Genomic DNA, 19,948 nt, shown 5'->3' with positions numbered 1-19,948 from the left:
GTTCTAACTTACTTAACAAAGCAATAAATATATCCAACAATGAATCTATATTTTACTCCCTTTCACCGAAATGTTTTAATATTTATAAGTCCATAATTATGTCCAAATTTAGTAACTCTTATGGAAAACAAACACTCCACTAACTTTATTACATAACCAAGATTGTATGATAGCTAATTTCAGTTACTTACGGTGTTATAAATCTAGTGCAAAGTCTTCAAAATAAATCAACAACTATATCATATCATCCCTCATAGCTATATAATTACATTCCCCATTTATCACAAAAGATTTAAGTCATATGAAACATCTAAAAAGATAAATCTATGTAACAATAAACAATGAAATATACAGAAAAATATCAAGTTGAGAAAACGCATTAATGGCCTAACATAACAATGAAAACATAGCAGTGACATCATTTTTGCATAAATACTAACTTATGAGTACAAAGGCAGAAAAACTTTCCCTATTCTACATGTAAATATGACAATGTCAAGATAACTATTCCGATGTAAGGACGTTAAATTACCTTCCCAGTTATATGGCGGTCAAATTACTCCAACAACTTTAACCCATATATAAGGTGAGGCTATATCAACAAAATCTGACGTAATCTGATATTTTCCAAAATTTATTAGGTTATAGAATGATAATGCAAGTGTTTATTTATGATAGACTAGGATTTGCACAGTGGCGTTTATAATATATTTTTTCACTAATTACAAATATTGGGAATTATTATCTATATATATCCAAAGTACAATATAGCTTAAAACTCATGCTTTAATAAATCAATTTAATACCAATTTCAGAAAAAAATCAATTGCAAAAGGTCCCTTTTAACTTAATGTTGCATGAACTGAAATGATTAAACGCCTCTGCCATTACTACATTAATGCCGTTTTATGACAGATATAGATTGATTTTGTACTGGAGCAAAATCTATCAATGTATTACCTCACAAGCTCATCTGTTTGCTCATTGCCTTCTTCTGTTGCCAAGGCAACAATTCCTGATTCCGCTGCCTTCTTTTCTTGCTCTTCCTTTTCTTCATTATCTGCAATTTCCGCTGCAAGTTTGACCTCGTCCTCTGTAATCGGCAATGTTCGAGATCTTTCCCGCTTTTTACGATCGATATATCTCTTAGCACCGCTTGCTGAAGGTTTTTTAACCGATTCCTCGATCTTAGTATGAAACAATGAAGCCTTAGCAGAAACACTAAGTTTAACCGGGTCATCTTCACCAATATTTTCCTCAACGCTAAGACTACGCCAACTTTCACTTTCACGTTCCAAATGATCGACCTCGGAACCGCTTAAAATTCCCGAATCTGCTTTGGAGTCTCTACCTGCTCCGAAATTTTCAAACTTTTTCTTCAATGAATTCATCGTCTCCGAAACTTGACCCTCAGGGATGGCCCCGAGTTCCGCAGCAGTAACAGGAAGTGTCTTGTGTCGCTGATTTCGGCTTCGGCGATCGCGAGGTGGAACGTGTTGTGGAAACTCTGTCTTTTTCAATGGAACAGCTTTGCTCTCTGGGTGTTGGAGAGATTCAAAGACGTTGATCGAAGACTTTTGTATTACTTCTGATCGGAACTTTATGACTGTTTCTAGGCTGAAAATAGATAAAATTGTTTTTTGGCGGTTTATTTACATGATTTTATTGGCTATGTTACCAAGGCATTGTAAAAAACCTGACATTTGAAGGATATTGATTAAATTCAGTAAATAAAGTGAGTTTTAAGAAAATCTTATCAACAAACTGTCCAAGGTTGGATTCAGACAATTACTGTCACAATTAATTATCCGAGAAGAATCCGCTGACTTATAAATTAGAATAAATAACATTTTACTGGAAACATCAGATTCTGAGAATTCTTGTACAAGTTTCATGTGCAAAACATATATTTCTCATTTCCTAGTTACAAAGCATATTGATACACATTAATGGTTGTTTCTCAATCATGCACCATAAAACATGCTGATTAAACCAACACCAGGACTCAAGGTATGAGTATTACCTTTTGCAAGAAAGCAAGAAAATAATGCTATCTCTTCCAGACAAACAGCACTATATTGATATTGCAAAATGTTTGGAAAGTTATCAAGAGCATTAATATTACCTGTCTTTTAGTATAAGGACAAATACAATACAGGGTTTGGTTAGGGTTACCTCCTTTTCAAAAACAGGTAGGGTAACCAGGTAGGCCGCTGTCTATTTTTTATTATTAGGCTTTATATTGGAACGCAATTGTCATCATTGGAGAATGATGTTAAAAAAAAATTCAGAATGAATCTTGAAAGGGTTTAAACTACATATTACAGCACACACTTAAAAAAAAATAAAAACATTTTGATTTATTTACTTAATTTTATTTTGTTACCAACAGACTATAATTAGGAAGTGTCAGCCCCTATTACTTAGGTAGGGTTGGGTAACCAGAACCAAATGTTGTCGTTTTTTGAGCCCCAAGATATATTGCATGGTGTACAGTAAAAATGTACAGGAATATATTTTGCAACACCTACGACCATACCAAATTGTTTCTATGTGGACAGAAAGTTTTTAGGCTTCCCGATCAAAGAAACAGCACATTTTGTATGACCAATGATCTTGCCAAATATCTTAACTTTTCTTTAAATAGAGTTTCTGACATCAGAACACAAGTGCGAACAACATGCTTCATACTTTGTACTTGTTTTCTTGGCATTTGATATCAGATATGATGCATTCTGTGTGATAACCAGGATCAACACACTTAGGTACAAGTTTTATTTGAACTCATTTTGCAGTGGAAATCTATCTAGCTATTGAGATACTCCAAAATGGACTTAAGAGGCTCTGGGGGCTGTTTCAATAAAGGATTTTAGTCGTAACTTCAATTCTCTTAAACCTGTATAAAGATTAACAATACATGTACATCAATTATTTTTATTTACTCAATTTGGTGTTCATTTTCAATGCTGACTCGAGTTTAATTCACTCAAATATGTAATAAAATAATGGAACTATGACACTAAGATAATTTCAACTTACTATAAAAATCTTTATTGAAACGCACCCCTGGTGTCTATATTCTACATATAGGATGTCACTCATTTAGTATTTGGGGGTTTTCCCAGTTGTTTTTTTCGAGGGTTTGTTTGTTTTTTCTGAATTATAAGCTAGATAGGTTTTCTTACTAAGGCTTATTTTTAATTTAGGAACTTAAATAGCTACATAAAAATGTTGGGAAAAGACTTAAGTGTGAGGTTGAGAGCTTAAAGTAAGTTCAAACCACTAGTAAACTCTTCAAATCCTCTTTTCAACTCCTGCTTTTTACTGACAGCTCGAAGGCGATAACATTAAATATTAATATACTATTAGATACACTGTGCATTGTGTGGTCGGTCTATATTGTTTAACAACTTTAAGTGTCTCTCATCCAGTGTCCTTCAATATTCTGTCCATAACAGGATCCTCGTAAAGTGATTTTTTTTTAGAAATATTTATACCGCCTGTGCCTTGTAAATTGGGAAAAAGGTCCAGATCGGAAAAAATACAAAATAAGATCAAAATAGCAAACATAATGGCAAATATACATGGTTTTACCTTCTTATGCATACATTATGATGTGAAAGAGTAAGTCTCGTCAAGATTTTGTTTATTTTTCAAGAAATTCATTGCTTTTTTATTCACTAACATAATCTGCTTTTATGAAATTGGGAAAAAATTAGGGCATTTTTTTGCAAGGGGAAACAGCCTTTAAAAAGCAGTAAATTGCACCAAAAAAAATCACTGAATAGGCTTAACCCTAAAGATTACATTGTTTCATAAAAGTTCCTGGTTATATTGAAGCATTCAGTCCAATATCTAAGAACTTTATCTCTTTTTATGTTTAACATCCTTGTAACCCTCTCTTCTTGTGATGCGTTAGTGTCTTGCCGCTGTGACAGTCACGTTTGGCAGTAAAGTCACATCGACCTTTAAGCCATATGAATCATCTTAGCCAACTGAGCTAGCTGGGTAATAACCCCTAAAAAATAGCTAAGCTTACTTATATAAGGCTGCGTCATTCTACTCAAGTCTGGAAACAGGGCAAGGCTGCTGTATTACGTATTTCTTTCATGTTTTGTCATAACTGCTGAACATGTGAGGTATTGAAACACTCTTACTGGTATTGTTTTATAGTCACAATATTTGAAAAAAAAACAAATATAAAAAAAAAATTAATTATTATATTTATAATACTTACATCACAAATATAATCCATGGTATTATATATCGAATGAAACTCCAAAGCCACCACAAAATAGTCACTAATAACCAAACAATCAGTCTTATAAGATACGCTAGTCCTTTGTAACAATGGTAAACTCCCAATTTCACCATTTTTAGCGACTTCATAACTAAAACTTTTCCTTCCATTATGATTTACTCTTAAATAAAACAGACCAATTTTTTTTAGATTCTGAATTGCAATAGTTAAGTCCCCTGACCTTGCAAAAATCTTATTTTATCACTGTGATGCTCAAAAGTTATTGTTTAGTATTCAAGCTCATGCTTCAACCAATCCGATCCCTGGTAGGATTCACTTTTAATTGTTTAGAAAGCCTCTTACAGAAACAAATTAATTGTTTAGAAAGCCAGTGAGTCTTACGAAAAACAACTGCCAAACTTGCATTTTGTTATTAATTGGTTTTATTAAGTAAGTTATTTAGAAGCTTGCACACATGTATGCACACTGGCTATTAAAAAGGCATTCGTGAGGCATTTTGTGCTGAACACTAAGTTAAAAACTTATTTCTCAAAATTGGTATTAAACAGCTTGTCAAATAGTCAACCATTTGAAATTTGTCTTAAAATGTTGTAAAGCATATCAAATAACCAGTGGCGAACATTCCTAAACAAAATTTTGGCAAGTATTCCACTTTTCTTTTCATTTTTTTTCACACTGTCATTTTACATTTATATCGAACACTGACAATTTTAAATGTAAACTTTCACACAATATAAGGTTACCCTAACTCTCTATAAATGTTTTTCTTCAATTATGAAATGTTTTAAGTCACGTTCACTTGACCATCAGTAATAACAATGACTCACTCCTACAGATATACAAATGTCCATGTAACGCAAAAACATCCTCGTTATTTCTCACACCAACAGTTGAAGGACATCTTCCGTTTGTAGTGGTGGTATTTAACTACTTGTTGTTCGTAACAGAATATAAACTTTTGAATTGTCAGCATTTGACATCCCTACTGGCTATGTCAGTTGGCCAAATTAAATTGTCAACCGTCAGCTGTTATTTTAACCACAAGTCATGCAAGCTATTATATTATATATCATATTAGGAGTGACTTGTTACAAAGAATATTTTAAAGATCCTGTTCTGAATTATTTTTCACTTTTTATCATCTCTTGTTACACGTATCTCTCAGAAATGCTGATTTAACCATGACTTTTTTTTGTAACCTTTCTTTTTTTAATGTTCAGACAAAGTTATTTATAAGGTATTCATATTACATATATATATATATATATATATATATATATATATATATATATATATATATATATATATATATATATATATATATATATATCAGTTAGCCATCCCACTTGAATATCTAACATCTTTATTTCTGATAATAATCCCGATTTCAAAATAAATTTCAATTCTTTTTTTTCTTTCATTTCACAAAAATGTTTCTGTTTTTACAGTTCTGGTATGATTTAAGATTTTAAAATCCATGAATTTTTATTTATACCACATCACAAAATAACACCAAATAATTTTCACTTCAAATATGTTTTTATATTAGGTGGTTAGAAAATCTTGTTATCCCGACAGGTTGCAGTGGTTAACAAGTTTATTACCCTAACGACCTACTAAAATCTATTCATGTAGACTTACAACTGTCATTTTTACAGCAATTTAGGGCGTAAATGTTACACAAGCAAGTTTGGTAAAATACTGTCATTTTTTACCTTAAACTTTTCACCTTAAAGAAGATTATAATACTTTCATATTTATAAGGAGAAGCAAACAGAATTTTATCCCTATTCAAAACATTAAATTTAAGCTTTCCTCATTTCTGTTATTGATATTTTCCCCTTTTTCGTATTGGGAATAATATTGACCATTTAGTACCCAGTAATATCAATATAATTTAAGTTTACATGAAATTTCCCCTTTTGAATTTTTTGTTTGTTAATTTTGCAATTAAAAGGAGTTTATTTGATTTTTGGCGTTAATATTGCAATTAACGACTGTTTGTTAATTTTTTTCTTAATTTTGCAATTTAACACTGTTTGTTTATTTTTTTTGTTAATTTGCAATTAAGGACTGTTTGTTTATTTTTTGGTTAATTTTGCAATTAAAGGCTGTTTCTTTTATCTTGTTTTTTTCTCCCAAGAACAGGATGTATGGTAGGGAAAGTTTTTTCTAATATATACAGGGTACTTGGCTCTGTACCATCACATACACTTAATCTTTTATCTTTATTAGAAATTAAATATAATTGAATTGTTTTAACCAGAAGGCCTCTTAGTGAAATTGCTTCTCCACTGACCAAGGGGAACTACTCTACACATTTTCAAACCAGAGTAGTTTATAATGTTAAAGAATGATTGTTTTGTGATAATGTTAATCAGTATGCACCATATTTGAATAATTTAGAAAGAAAAAATTAGGACTATCAATGCAGTATTAGCACACAGGTGCCCATGATGACTATGATTCCAGCAACAGCAATGATGATAAACAACAAACCCATGACAATATGCAACATTGACACATTGGGAAACTCGATGATTCAAGCAAATGATTGGTTACCTGTCACAAATCTGAATCTCCTGAAGCGTGACAGGCTGTGTTCGTGTTCTACAATCGTCACGACGACGTCGCTGCTGAAATCGTGACCTTTTCTCCGCAAGGTCAGACTGTCGCCCCTCAAGACTGGATAACCGCTCGATAAGCTGGGGACCGGACAAACTCGACTTGTTCTGGTTTTCCTCGTCAATACTTGACTGGTTTTTAGGAGTTATGGTTCCTGATCTGAAAAAGAACATTTACATTTTTGATAGACTAATAGAAAAAATAATACAATTTCTTTTATATGTTATAAAACACTCTATTCTCTCTTTTTATAAATTGTCTACTTAAACTTTGTTATTTTCTGTCAATAGTAGAAAGTAGTTTTCCCTTTCAAGACAGAATCTATTTCACATGCAATTTTTTTTATACTAAAACTAATATTATATAGTAATAATAACAAAATGACCATTTAAAATACCCACATTTCCTTGTTAAAGTATATGCATATAATATACTTAAGTCATTTTTTTCAAACATCCAAACATAGTTCATATTCATACAAAAATTGTTACACCTTTTTTTTATTAAATGTCATCCTCTAAGATTACAGTTAAAACAAAAACTATTGAAGGGCTTGGAAGAACTATCTTCAATATTTATAATTCAGAGATAAAGGTGAAATATAGCAGCCATAAAACAAAATGCAAATAAAAATATTGATGGATCAACTTGTTTCAAAAGTTTTGTGAGGTCGACTGACCATAAACACTGAAGTGAGAAATATCTTGAGCCACCAGAAGAATGTATAGTGCTTTATAGTGTGGATTTGAATTAAAATAAGCTTACAAAAGCTTTAAGGCTGCACTCTTACAGATTGACAGTATTAACAACTTTTTTTATTTCTTGTCTGAAAATGAGCCAGTTTTGGGGTAAATGTCTGGAAACCAGTAATACTAGATTGCTGACAAAATATCAGATTGCAGTTTTGCATATTCATGTTCGAAAAATGATATTTTATGGCTAACAGCGTTACTAAAGCTTTAAGAAAAATGAGTTTTTGGCAGTTTTCCAAACAATTGAGATCTGTTCTTTAGCGTGTTATCTGATATGACAGGACTGAAGGTATTGATACCATTGATAAAACCGGCTGATTCTGAGACAAAAACTAGAAAATGACAAAACTGTCAATGTGTGATAGTGCAGCTTTAATATGCTCACAAAACTAACAAGAGAGCACCAGAGTGAACGCCATCGCTCCTCTGTTTTTCCTTTGTTGATAAAGGGGCATAATTCAACAATTACTTAGGTCAGAGTTATGGATCTATCCATACATGTGTGTATTTTATGTCTCATACTTAATTTCAACTAAATAAGTTATCAGTTCTTTTAGTTAAGGCCAAAGGTAACAGTTTTTGAACAACAATGCGGACTCCTTTACCAATGGGGAAGTCAATTAAACAAAGGCAATAAGCTGTCTGTCTCTCAGAGAAAAAAAAAATACAGTCCAAACCTATTGGCACGATATTCCAGAGACCAGCCAAAATACTTTGACCCTCGCAAATATTGAGCCAAGCAGGAATGCTTACAACGAAATCAGTTCTTTAGTCAAGTTTGAGCCAATGGGGAAATCGAGCCAAACGATATCGAGCCAACAGGTTTCAAGTGTATGTTATTTTTTATCTTTTAGAGACAGACAAGCTGAAAAGATGACTTTTTTAATTCAGAAGGCTTATCTTATATTGCTTATTCTAGCCATTATTGTGTATATGATCTCCCATTTTACCGCTGCAGTAGAGCCTTCGGGGTCGAGAAACCAGAAAATGCTCTAGGAGTTATCGGACACGATCGAACCTCTTCTATCTTGTTGTGCATCTGAAACACGCGCTCTGCCACTGACAACTCTCGCTCCGGCGTAGACTCAGCATCTTGTGCCTCTTCTCTGAAAAGTCAAAAGGGAGATAATTCATAAGAATGGATGCTGTTGAATAGTTTTGTAGCAATATACTTCACTTCTGGAAAGCCAGTTCAGTCCGCTTTTCCACCTTCTACGTTTATTTTAAGATATCAAACCCATAAATAATCAGTGGTAAGTGCAATCGCTTCTCACCAAGGTAACTAGGGTTCGATTCCCAGTATGGGCGCATGTGAGTTTTATTAGTGGTCATCAAGCCGAACAAGTGAATTTTCTCCAGTTTTCCCCACAACAAAAGACCACACTCTCACGCAACATCATGCCAATGAAAGTGATTATAACCATAATAAACAATCGCTGTAAAATGAATAATGTTTAAACTAAATAAGCTAGTTCTCTGGTCACTCATGTAAAAATAATATGCCTCGTCACCCCTTACACTTTTCGTATCATTTAAAAGGACATTGCTTGCTAGATTCTTATATGTAAAATTTTAACCAAATAATAACAAAAATTACATCATATATTATGTTATCATCGTTTGTACATTTCTCTTTCTTTTCAACTGAAATTAGACATAAATGAGGTATTTTGCAATCATTAAAGGCCAAATAAAAGTTGTTTGTTACATTATTTTACGTTGTTTTTATCTATTTTTGTGTGCACAAAACATTTTCAAATTAATACCAAATTCACACAGGCTCACCTGGAGGCAACCTTATGTATATAAATTGTGTTTCCGATATCTTTAAAGCTAAACGCCAAGAGAACTGACACTGAACGGACTTGAACCCATGGACACCTTAACCATTATGCCACCGCAAACACATTTCACTATCAAATGATAATCGGTCAATCCAGACCAAAATTACAAAATCTGTTGACACAATATGCAATATTCATATACCTTAACAACCATGTACATATGAAACATTGCCAAGATAACCATAATTCTATCAGCCAACAGCATCAGCCAACAATGATATTCCAGGCTGCACAAAATCACTTCTCCTAATTTTCTATTCTGTAAACATTAAACAGTTTATCTTATGTCCAAAAAACAAACAGAAACCAACAAAACATAATAAATTTATCACAAACACCCATACATTTCAACACCCTTCCATCTAGTTTAGATTTCTTAAAAACACCTGTTAATCAAAACTTGATAAACTCATATCAAAATCATACCTCAAGAAATCTTATCACTTCATATAATACCACAAAAGTTGCAACAGTTCAATGCAGGAAATAATAATACTTCTACAACTTATTCCTGCATGATAACCAATGTATCTCCAACCATATACAATCACACCCACATACATATATCAACAAGCAACACTCACACGAAACTATATATATACCCAAGTCTCAGAAAATGAACACACATGTGGCAATATACACGACTTCTGATATTTTGGCAGGAAGTTTCTCTCTGTGTGCCTGAGAAATATTGTTATCATCCAATGTTTAAACCCAGGTAACATGCAGACAATCTCTGAGATGCCACAGCGGTTCCATTATAATGGCAACAGTGTTTCCATCTTGTGCTCACAGAAATGACATGACCTTGTTCTCTTTTTTGGCAACAAGTTAATTGCTTCCCTTAATTAGTGCTTGAAGCTCCATAAACTCACTCTTGGTAGAGGTACTGACAGAAGTGACATTGACTTGATTTGCCCTTTGGGAAAACACCATTTCTTAGGTCATCTGTACCTGTTAGCCAGTCATCAAAATTAGACTTTTGGATGAACAAGCCCGAATTCTTATACTATTGCTTGGCTTCAAATTTTTTAACAGGCCCTGCTATATAAAATTCAGAATTTGAGCAAGCCCGGAAGACATTTTGCCAGCGCAGGGCTTGTGGGCTTGTGTTAATTTCGACCACTGGTTAGCTATCAGCATCATCGCTGTCACCATCACAACATCATCGCTGACAACACTCAGGTCCAATATAATGGTCTCAATTGTTCAAAATGTTTCCACACAATCCAAAGGTGTTTTTTTTATGAACATAAAAGTCGGCAAGCTTTAGTTTTCTCTCTGTTAACTTATGATAAGCACAGCCAGATATATAAATGGCTTTTAAACAAAAAGCATGTGTAATATATTTTGAAGGGAATAGACAATAATTGCCCCAAACAAAGCACAATAACTTATGAGAGAGCATGTTTTTGTGACATAATATATAAAATAGAGGCTACAGTATGGTATACATTACATACTGTAGTCATTATGTACATTCCCTTATGTCAGATAATAAAATCAATGTATGTTATTTGTTAAACATCATTTTGTGCATATTCTTATAAATTAATTTCAGACAATAAACTCACAAAATAAACTTGCCAAGTAAAATAATAAAAGACATATGTAATTTTCTTGAGAACATAAACAATTATTTCTCTTAATTTGCCACAAAATTTTGATAAAACATCATAATTTGTTTTGCTCACAGCCAATTCAAGATTGAATAAAATTTCAATTTTCAGAAAAGTTATCAGATCATCAAGGTTTTTTTTTTTTTATGAAACAGATCGGAATGGTTTTATTTAAAAAAAAAATTTCAATTATATATTATCAATGATTTATTTGCATTAACAAAGTTATTCCATCAGAGAAAATGAAAGTTACATTTTTGTTGCATCAACTAAATTAATTAATTAGAAATATCTGTACCAGATGATATTTATCCCTGATGCTCCTAATTTGTAATAATTACTAATCCAGACATCAGATGTACAATGATTATTGCACTGTGCACCAGAGAGAAATTCCCTTGATAATCATTTGCACCTGTAATATTTTCGGTACATACAAGGGAGGTAATTGTATTGTACAATCATTAGAAACATTATTTGTAGTTACCTCCCTTAGATATATTTTGAAATTATTCCATTTTGAGAAAAAAATTCTCCCACGCATTCCAAAAATTGCAATGATAAATTAAATATAAAATAATATTATTAAGGGTAGGATTTTTATGAGAAACTTAAAACAGAAAACATTTCTGAGAACTTTTGAAGTAATCAGAAACATTCTGAGCAAAACAATAAAATTAATACACCCCAGTGAAATAAGAGTATTTTGATCAACTTTCCCACATGCAAACTATGTAAATAACTTCTGTTTTTGTGTAACCCACTGAAAGACATGTTTGTATTCCTGGCAACAGAATAGCTAGCCTATGTTTCAAGGTGGAAGAATAACATAGGTTTTGAGTGATTTTATTGCAAAACGAGATAAGAGGTAACTTATCACTAATTGATATATCAGAGAAAATGCCAAAAAAACTTTGGTACACTCGTGAGAATAAAATGAACATTTTAACCCTTTTATATGTCTACCCCTGAATAATCACTTTTATTAACTTTGTTTTACAACTGAATTAAGTTAAAGTGCACACTAGATGAACTTCAGTAAACTTCCCTGAAAAAAATGTACTTTAGCATATTGAACAAGGGAATGAACTCATGTTCCTTTTTTAAAGGGGCTGTCTCACGTATGATAAAACAGCGAAAAAAATTGTTGAAAACTAACATAAACTTGGCATCGATGTGTACAATGCATTGGAACTTACTAACTGAAGTACCACATAGTTTACAATTTATTTAAGTTTAGCAGTTATTTCGTATTTTTCCATTAAAAAAGATTACTGGGTATGTCTACCAGGTAGAATTCATTCCTCATGCGTGATTGGCTAGTCGGTGTTATCACATGATATTACCGAGGTAGGTGTATAGCTTAATTATTTCACCCGATTAGAATAAGCCTTTGTAGCGCAGTGAGTAAGACACTGGACTTCAATTTTGGCGACGCGGGTTCGAACAAGGGACTGAACTTAGTCAAGATCCTTCTTTAAAGTGTACTGTAGCCTATAAAACAGAGGACTAAACTTAGTCAAGTTCTTTTGTAAAGTGTACAGTAGCCTTTTTAACAGGGGACTGACCTTAGGTAAACTTCAAAGATCCGAGGGTTCTGTAAATGGTACATAACCAACCTTAACTGGGAGAAGATGGAAGATCCACTTGACAATGTGTTTAAATATAGGCAACAAACCTGTAACTAGTTCTGATAAAAGAACTAGCGAAGTAGTACAACGTTACCTTCATGTATCTAATAATGATAATAGTATACTGTAGCCTACCTAGCCTTGCGAATCTCTTCCTCAGCAGTGAGTTTCAATCCGTCATCGTCTTCTTCTGCCACACCCTCCTGTTGCTCTCGACGAGATCGCAACACCTCCGCCAGTTCAGGATCCACGTGCATGGAGCCTGTGACATAAAGTGACACCATCAAGTAAATTCCATTCAAATTATACCAAAAGAATATTATATGGGGAAAAGAAATGAAAGCAGGGGGTCTGGGGTTTGATCACTTGACTTGCAACATACTTATCTGAGCCTGTGACATCTATAATTGCAAACTTTGAACAATTCATATATTAAGTTTTTCTTTTCTAAATTTTTAATGATACGAAACACTGATCCAAATTATCAGTCTTTACGTCGTCAATATTGGTAGTTGAACATACATCGGATTTGCCTTGTTTTTGGTTCAAAAAAATTATATACTAATACTACAGGGGCTGGCTGGTGTTGTTAGAGTTGGAATCATTATAGTTGATGAACACCAAGTGACCTTTTCTTTATCTTAGATTCAGATCTATACAACAGTACGATAGATTGTGCAAATCTTTAAGAAAAGTCCAGCATTACCTGTTGTCTTCAGAGATGGCGTTCGTTTCAATATTCCTTTCGGTCTTTCTGACTCGGTGCGGCCCATCGATTCAGTTCTTGTGAGGCCCGTTTTTGTTCCTGCATTAATAATAAGAGCTCTATCATAACTTGCGATCACAAAATGCAATTTTAATTGTTCCGGTTACTGTTTAAGCATGTTTTCAATTATGTCATTGATTGTTTATTGAACTAAATATTTCTAGTTATCTTTACAGGCATCATATTTTCAGCTTTAATATGAACACTGTGAAATTCTCTGTCTATGGTTTCAATTCCTTTTCATGATTTCTTTTCATACTGACTCAAAATAAAAACAAATTTTCAAGCCCTGCATTGGTATATCTTTACTGAGCTCGCTCAAAATCTGAATTTTCTATAGTGGGGGGGTGTTGATTTCTTTTATCCATGTAGTACTGTAAGATTTTGGGCCTGTTAATTCAAAAACCTTCAATTTCAATGACTGTGAATCAACATGTTTTTGCAATCAAATATTTTTATATCTTTTAAAGAAAATACAACTTACCCTCTGTATTTAAAGGAGACATAACTTTCATCGGTCCCGTCCTTTTCTGCACTTGTCTCTCAGGAGTTCTGTCCCTTGTCGAGATTTTCCGCATTATTTCCGACTTATTATTAATATTGATTGCGCCCCTTTGTTGATTGGCAGTATTCTTACTCTCAACTTCTATACTAGAGGATTTAACTATTATTTCTTGTTTTGGAACACTGAACACTTCAATCTTTTCCGTATCATTACCTTTACTTGGTTCAGATGTATTCACAGATGAATCTTGGTTGTCTTTTTCTACAGATTTGATAAATTGCACAACTTGTGTCGGAGATGTGACATTAATATGAGATAATTCTGATGTAAATTTTCCACCTTGCACAGAAGTCTTAGCCTTTACCTCATCCCTTGCTTCTAAGTCATCAGTAACAGTTTTAAGCACATTTAGACTTGTGTCAATCGAAGTGAGATCAAGTCTGGGCACTTGAGATTTTTCTGAATATTTGGCACCCGTGACGGCAGTTTTAAGTTTTTCAGATCTATATTTCTGTCTTTCCTCAGATGATTGTGAATTTAGTCTTCGAGATATGGCACTTTTTGGGGTTTTAGAGATATCTGAAATTGCCTCAGTCTTATTCAAAACACTTTTAGACTGTTTAGCTGATTTATTTGTATCTGTGTGAGACTTTGAATCACTGTCAGAGACAGACAAACTAGAATCTGTTTCTTTTCTCCGATTTCGTAACATTTGTAAAACTTCCTTATCCGCGATCACTTCATCATCACGTGCGGCAGAAAATCGATCAGCATGCTCAACTCGACCATCGTGGATTTTACGACGATCCACATCTTCACTGGCTTCTTGTTGCTTAGTGACAATCTCGCTCCGCTTGTTTAGAACTTTGGCGAGTTCAGGGGAGGGTTTATCATCTTGTTGTTCTTGGCTAACGGGTGTTGCAGGCAGACGACGTCTCTCGTCTGGTTCAGGGCTGAACCTGGAATAGTATCATTCTTGATTATTTAATTGTTCAACTCGGATATATAAAATTATTTCAGATAGTTATTGACAATTATGAAAAATTATACGAACTTAAAAATAAATGTACACACACAATGTTGGCACATTTGTGAACATTTTCTCCCATATCTGCCCTGGCACAGATTTTGTTCCCTAAAAAGTTTGAGGGAAGGGATTTTCAGACAGTGGCAGCAAGTGAAATGAGAATCCTTTTCCAGCCTTTTAAAAAGTTGGCTACAAAAACATTCTGCTCTCTTACAATGATCACAATTAACGAGCTATTTAAAACATCATGCCCATATACATTCTGACTAAACTTTTAAGTGATGATTGGACAAATGCTTCTTAAGTTATTGATCGAACAACATACTTGAAGCCGAAATTATCAAATGCAACATTTAACCTACAAACCTGCGTTGCATAAAAGACGATCTAAAGCTTGACGATCGTTGTACAGAGTTATCCATATTTTGCTGTGGAGTAAGTTCAGGCTGGTTACGTAGTTTAAGACTCTGTGTTCGTTCAGGTGTTCTCCGTGTGCTTTCACTGCTGGAGCTACTTAGTGAACAGGCCTCTTGTCTCTTCAACAACACTTTTCTCGCTCTTGGCGATTCTGAGTCTGATTTTTCAGACCCTGATGCTTCTGAGCTGGAGAACTTTTGTAACAGCTGTGAGAAGTTGTTTCCACGACGTATTGGTCGAGAGGCCTCTTCCGGTTTCTTAGCAACTGGCGCGACCTCTTTTTCACTGGCTTCGCACAGACGTGAGATTGCAGTTGAGACCTATAAATATCGGGGGAGAAGGTGGTCTGATGAAATTTGCAGGATAATTATTACCACTATAAGGTCTCAGCCTAATTGAGAGGATGCTTCAACCACCCTCGTGAGTTAAAAACTTCAACTTTAAGAATTAACTTAATTGTTTCATTAAGTCATGAATGTGAATTTATGTGTCCAATGCTGTTCCTCCTTATGAACTTACTTCACATATGAATATTCATATTAGTGGGCACTCAGACTTCAGGCATCATGTCAACAATAAGAAATACATTTCAAGCAAATTGGTTAGGAAATGTTAGGAAAATAATATTATTAAAATAAACTTCAAACATAAGTTTAGCAAATATAGATAACAGCACACATTAACTAAAATATTCTAGAGCGAGCAAACCAATCAAGGCAACGACACGTTTAGGAAAACAAACATGGACAAGTCACTTCGTTAAATAAGCTCTATTGAGCTTTTTTAAGAACAGGCAGGTATTGCATTTAGCTATAATTATAGATATAAGCTTTAATAATTCATGTGATTGAAGACAAATATCTCTGTTGTTACAAGGTATAAGAACTGTGAGTTTCCTGGCTTAGGTCTAGAAAAACACTTTCTGGTGTGGGAACCCCACCTAGTACCTACGAAATATCGCCAACCCTACCGTTTTTATAGTCCCTTGATACTCAGATATACTGATTACTTTAATGCCATTACCCAATGATGACAATAATGTTTGGACAATTATAAATAAAGCCCAATCGATTTTATCATAGAAGTGAGCTGCAATGACAATCATTTAAATTGTGTTTATCTAACAGTGAAAATTATGTATTCCAGGAAAGTACCAGTGGTAAACTTTTAGTAGAATACCACCAGAATTAACCGCTGGTATTCCAGTGTTTTTCTGCATTAAATGTTGGTGGAATTCCACTAAAAGTTTACCACTGGTGGTATACCGCTGAAATTTTTACCAAGTTACATCAAGTTTTCATGAGATATAGAAGAAAAATCAATCACATGGATATTTGCCTTTAAACAAAGTCTACAAGTCCTTGGTATTTGTAACCAGTACTTTGGATTTATGGATGACCATTTGAACAAGGATCGAACCAAAAATCATTTCATCCTGAAAAATGAACATCATCACAGTTCACCTTCATAGACATTTAACTTCTTTGTTTTATAATAGAAATTATTCAGTTTGTGACTTCACAACTTACTTTTGACGGAAGTGCAAATCGGGACGGCAAAACCGAGTCGATAACAGACTTATTGCCCAATCGGGGTGAGTCTGGATGACTTAGATGCTTGCTGTGATCAGAGTTATCCAGAGGCTTGTCAGCAGACTGGTTATTATTGTCTCTGGCAGACTGGTTTAAGTGATTTAGTCTCAGAGAATGTGCTAAATCATGCCTCTGTAAAACTGCATTAACCTGTCGGGGTGGGGTGAATGTAAGAATCATGAACTGTGTTAGCAAAAACAACAAAACAACATTGGGTCGATTGTTCAGAGCATTTTTAATGTTAACAACGTTGTTAATGTCATCGGAACTTTTCAATTATTACTTTTTTGGAAGTAAGATGGATTAACTTGTGCTCAGCTGTATTTCTTTAATTATAATGAGACAACTGTTTCAGCTGTACTTGTTTATATTTAAATATGTGAGCATATCATCAAATAGTTCACGTTTAAAAGTTAATAACGATGTCATTTATCGCAGTGTTAACCTGACCAAAGTTCTGAACAATTCGCCCTTTATAACTAAGGCCATACTCAATAAAGCATGTGTTTGTAGTTGCAAGATTTGGGAAATTTTCATGTGGATTGAAGGGGAAAAAATCACACAAAAAAACGTGTCAAAAAATGTGTGTCAAGATTAATTATTGCAACTGCAATTTGCAAACACTTATTATTAAGTATGGCCTAAAATGCACACAACGAATGTTAGAAAAGTCATCAATATACTGTGAATGCATCATACCATCTTTTATAATTATTTTTCTAGAAAAAGCATTGTTTTAATTTGCACTAGAATTTTCTTGACTTAAACCTTGTTCATCTTCCAGAATCTGAAACTTGCATCAGGTTCATTTCACCAACTTTTAAAGGATGTTAGCAAACAATATACAGTTGAAACCCTTTGGCTCTATATCGATTGGCTAGATTTCCTCATTGGCTCAAACATGTTGTCATTTTAGGACCAATTTTTTATGCTATGTAACCATTCCTGCTTGGCTTGACATTCGCTACCGTAGGCTCAAAGTATTTTGGCCCGTCTCTGGGAGCACAGGCCAATGGGGTTTGACTGTAGAAAGTTCAACAAATAAATACTAAGAATGAACATTGTAAAACTATGCCAACAACATAACATGCTTTTATAGACACAATTTGATGACTTTTCTTATAAATCAAACTGAGGATCACTCAATTAGCATACATATCTATTAGCAGTAACCAAGTTTAGCAATTAAAATAAATGACTAGTATGTAAATGTTACAACAAAACTGTGAAAATGCACTCAGTCGGGCAATTAAAGCAGTGAATCACACATTACTATACAAATAGATGGGAAGTTTCAATTTAATGACCGAAAAATTCGCATACTAAGCGTTATGTTTAAATGGTAATTAACTTTTTCGTACATGATCGTCCGATTTTGAAAACAGACTCGATTCTACATTCACTTTATGTGCACTATTCATTCATGCACAATGTAACGAGATGATAATCTTTTTAATAATTTCATGCAAACTTTAGCTTAAGTCATAAAACATGCAGAAATGCACAAGATGAGTTTAAAAATGCACCCAATTGACTTTAACAGACAGGAAATATATTGATTGAAAAGTGCAACTGATATGTGATATGTTTAACTGATTAAAATTGAAGTTTTACCACAAATTTAACAAGAAAAGGTTTCGCGACACTAATGTAAGTGTACCTTGCTGGCATACATGTACATAATGACTAATATATGGGAAGTGATTAATTAATGCAGACAGCTAACAACTTATATCAGAAATTTGGCTTAAAAGTTCCCAGATGAAAAAAAGTATAGTTTTCCCAAGTTTTTATAAATTTTATTGGTTCCAAAAACGAAAATAATAAAATTATAATACTAATGGTACCTATATTTGATTGCACTAATGTTTTAATTGTGTTTGTTCCTAAATTGCATTATTTTAAATAAATGAGCTAGAAGCAATAACATGCTGTTCTGAATTTTCCGAAAATGAAAAAGCCAGGCCTCTTCAAAAATTAATGTTCTTTGAGAAAGCCCTGCATGATAGTTGTCGCTGTGTGTACAAGAAAACGTACAGGTAGTCCAACCTGATTTTATAAAACTGCATGTAGTACATTCTCTCTTACAGACCATTCAGTTTTGGTTTAATAAGATACATTTTGAAACTAGAAACCAATATGCTCTTGTTATGTGTCATCAAGATTTTTTTTCTGCAGTTTGTTATTTTCAATTTCAATTTGATATTTGACACTCACATATCCAACACGAACATCTCAAATGATCAGGACAATATAGTTAGTCCATATTTCAGACGATGAGTTTTATTGTGATCACATCCAATTTACCTCTTTATCCTGTGAGCTCCGAGAGTCTGTCCGATTTTCCCGTGCGAGCCGAGATGACGAGACTCTTCGTACACCAACACGTGCTGTATGTAAACTGTCGTCAGACGCGCTGTCAGCTCGCCGACTGGATAATGAAGCATCTGAAAAATATCAATGTCAGAGAAAATTAAGTTTTTCAAAGGATTTTAAGTATAACAGCATTTTTAATTTTTTTTTACTAAAGTTTATCAATGAATTGCAAGACGGCTATAAGCTGATAAATCACACATGTATGGTTTGGTTGGACATCTTCTGCGGAAAAACTGTGTTGTCCACCATGACAGACTTTAATGAAGTCTGCAGGGCTTGACGAGATTGAACCAGCAATCCATTTATTTAGCACTTAAAGATCGTCGCCCTTATATTTCCCTTTGTATAATACAAACAGCGTCTATTTGAATTACATGCAAAGTCCATGTGGTGACTTGTGGCACAATTCGTGACGCCTCAAACCAAGAGTCAAATGTATTGATAAACTTTAAAATCAAGCTTTTCATTACATTTTTCCATTGTATACATACAATTAAAAGAAATCTGGGCAAAACAACTCATGGCATATGTGA

At 33.6% G+C, this 19,948-nt stretch overlaps 1 protein-coding gene across 9 annotated transcripts in view; it reads right to left on the bottom strand.

The window, feature by feature from the left end:
- The window catches only part of LOC128240559 (uncharacterized), a 140,577-nt gene that overhangs the window by 36,923 nt on the left and 83,706 nt on the right, over nt 1-19,948 (bottom strand). For 8 of the 9 annotated variants that reach the window (XM_052957229.1, XM_052957233.1, XM_052957230.1 and 5 more), the window contains 9 exons: nt 19,347-19,486; nt 16,977-17,189; nt 15,397-15,767; nt 13,983-14,962; nt 13,439-13,537; nt 12,868-12,994; nt 8,589-8,744; nt 6,824-7,045; nt 961-1,617 (listed from right to left, as the gene is read on the bottom strand). In XM_052957229.1, the coding sequence (XP_052813189.1) occupies nt 961-1,617; nt 6,824-7,045; nt 8,589-8,744; nt 12,868-12,994; nt 13,439-13,537; nt 13,983-14,962; nt 15,397-15,767; nt 16,977-17,189; nt 19,347-19,486 (2,965 nt within the window). The remainder of the gene's footprint in view (nt 1-960; nt 1,618-6,823; nt 7,046-8,588; nt 8,745-12,867; nt 12,995-13,438; nt 13,538-13,982; nt 14,963-15,396; nt 15,768-16,976; nt 17,190-19,346; nt 19,487-19,948) is intronic. The other variant, XM_052957234.1, reaches the window with a different exon arrangement.

This window comes from Mya arenaria, chromosome 7 (genome assembly GCF_026914265.1).
Source record: "Mya arenaria isolate MELC-2E11 chromosome 7, ASM2691426v1".
NCBI lineage: Eukaryota > Metazoa > Mollusca > Bivalvia > Myida > Myidae > Mya > Mya arenaria.
The sequence above is the reverse complement of the archived record's forward strand: the minus strand, read 5'-3'. Positions and strand labels throughout refer to the sequence as shown.